The sequence below is a fragment of the Formica exsecta genome, unplaced genomic scaffold (genome assembly GCF_003651465.1).
Source record: "Formica exsecta isolate Colony F162 unplaced genomic scaffold, ASM365146v1 scaffold474, whole genome shotgun sequence".
Lineage (NCBI taxonomy): Eukaryota > Metazoa > Arthropoda > Insecta > Hymenoptera > Formicidae > Formica > Formica exsecta.
Window position 1 is genome coordinate 48,109 of NW_021851977.1, and position 674 is coordinate 48,782.

The window sequence follows — 674 nt, forward strand, 5'->3', positions numbered from 1 at the left end:
TCATAGAGGTAATAGTGTGTAAAATATAAAATAATAATAATAATAATAATAATAATAACAATAATAATAATAACAATAATAATAATAACAATAATAATAATCACAATAACAATAATAACAATAGCAATAGCAATAACAATAGCAATAGCAATAACAATAGCAATAGCAATAACAATAGCAATAGCAATAACAATAGCAATAGCAATAACAATAGCAATAGCAATAACAATAGCAATAGCAATAACAATAGCAATAGCAATAACAATAGCAATAGCAATAACAATAGCAATAGCAATAACAATAGCAATAGCAATAACAATAGCAATAGCAATAACAATAGCAATAGCAATAACAATAGCAATAGCAATAACAATAGCAATAGCAACAACAATAGCAATAACAATAACAATAATAATAACAATAACAATAACAACATTAATATTGTCATAACTCGACCAATTTCTTAATATTAAAATATAAAACAGTAAAGTAGCACAGGAAAGATTAAGAAAGAGCTGAGTAAAGCAAAACATTAAAATTAGGAAAGGAGCTCAAGGAAAAGTAATTAAGAAAGAATAAAGTGTAATGATACCGTTACTAACAGCCTCGCGGGCCGATCCGCCGCGCGCATCATGAGGCTCAGCGCCTATGGCGCCCCTAAGCTCCCACACCCG

General features: G+C 29.1%; 1 protein-coding gene across 1 annotated transcript in view; it reads left to right on the forward strand.

Moving 5' to 3' along the window:
- Positions 1-467, forward strand: part of LOC115241267 (GATA zinc finger domain-containing protein 15-like) — an 815-nt gene extending 348 nt beyond the window's left edge. The window contains exon 2 of the mRNA XM_029816936.1: positions 125-467. Coding sequence (XP_029672796.1) covers positions 125-467 — 343 coding nt within the window. The remainder of the gene's footprint in view (positions 1-124) is intronic.
- The last annotated feature ends 207 nt before the right edge of the window (positions 468-674 follow it).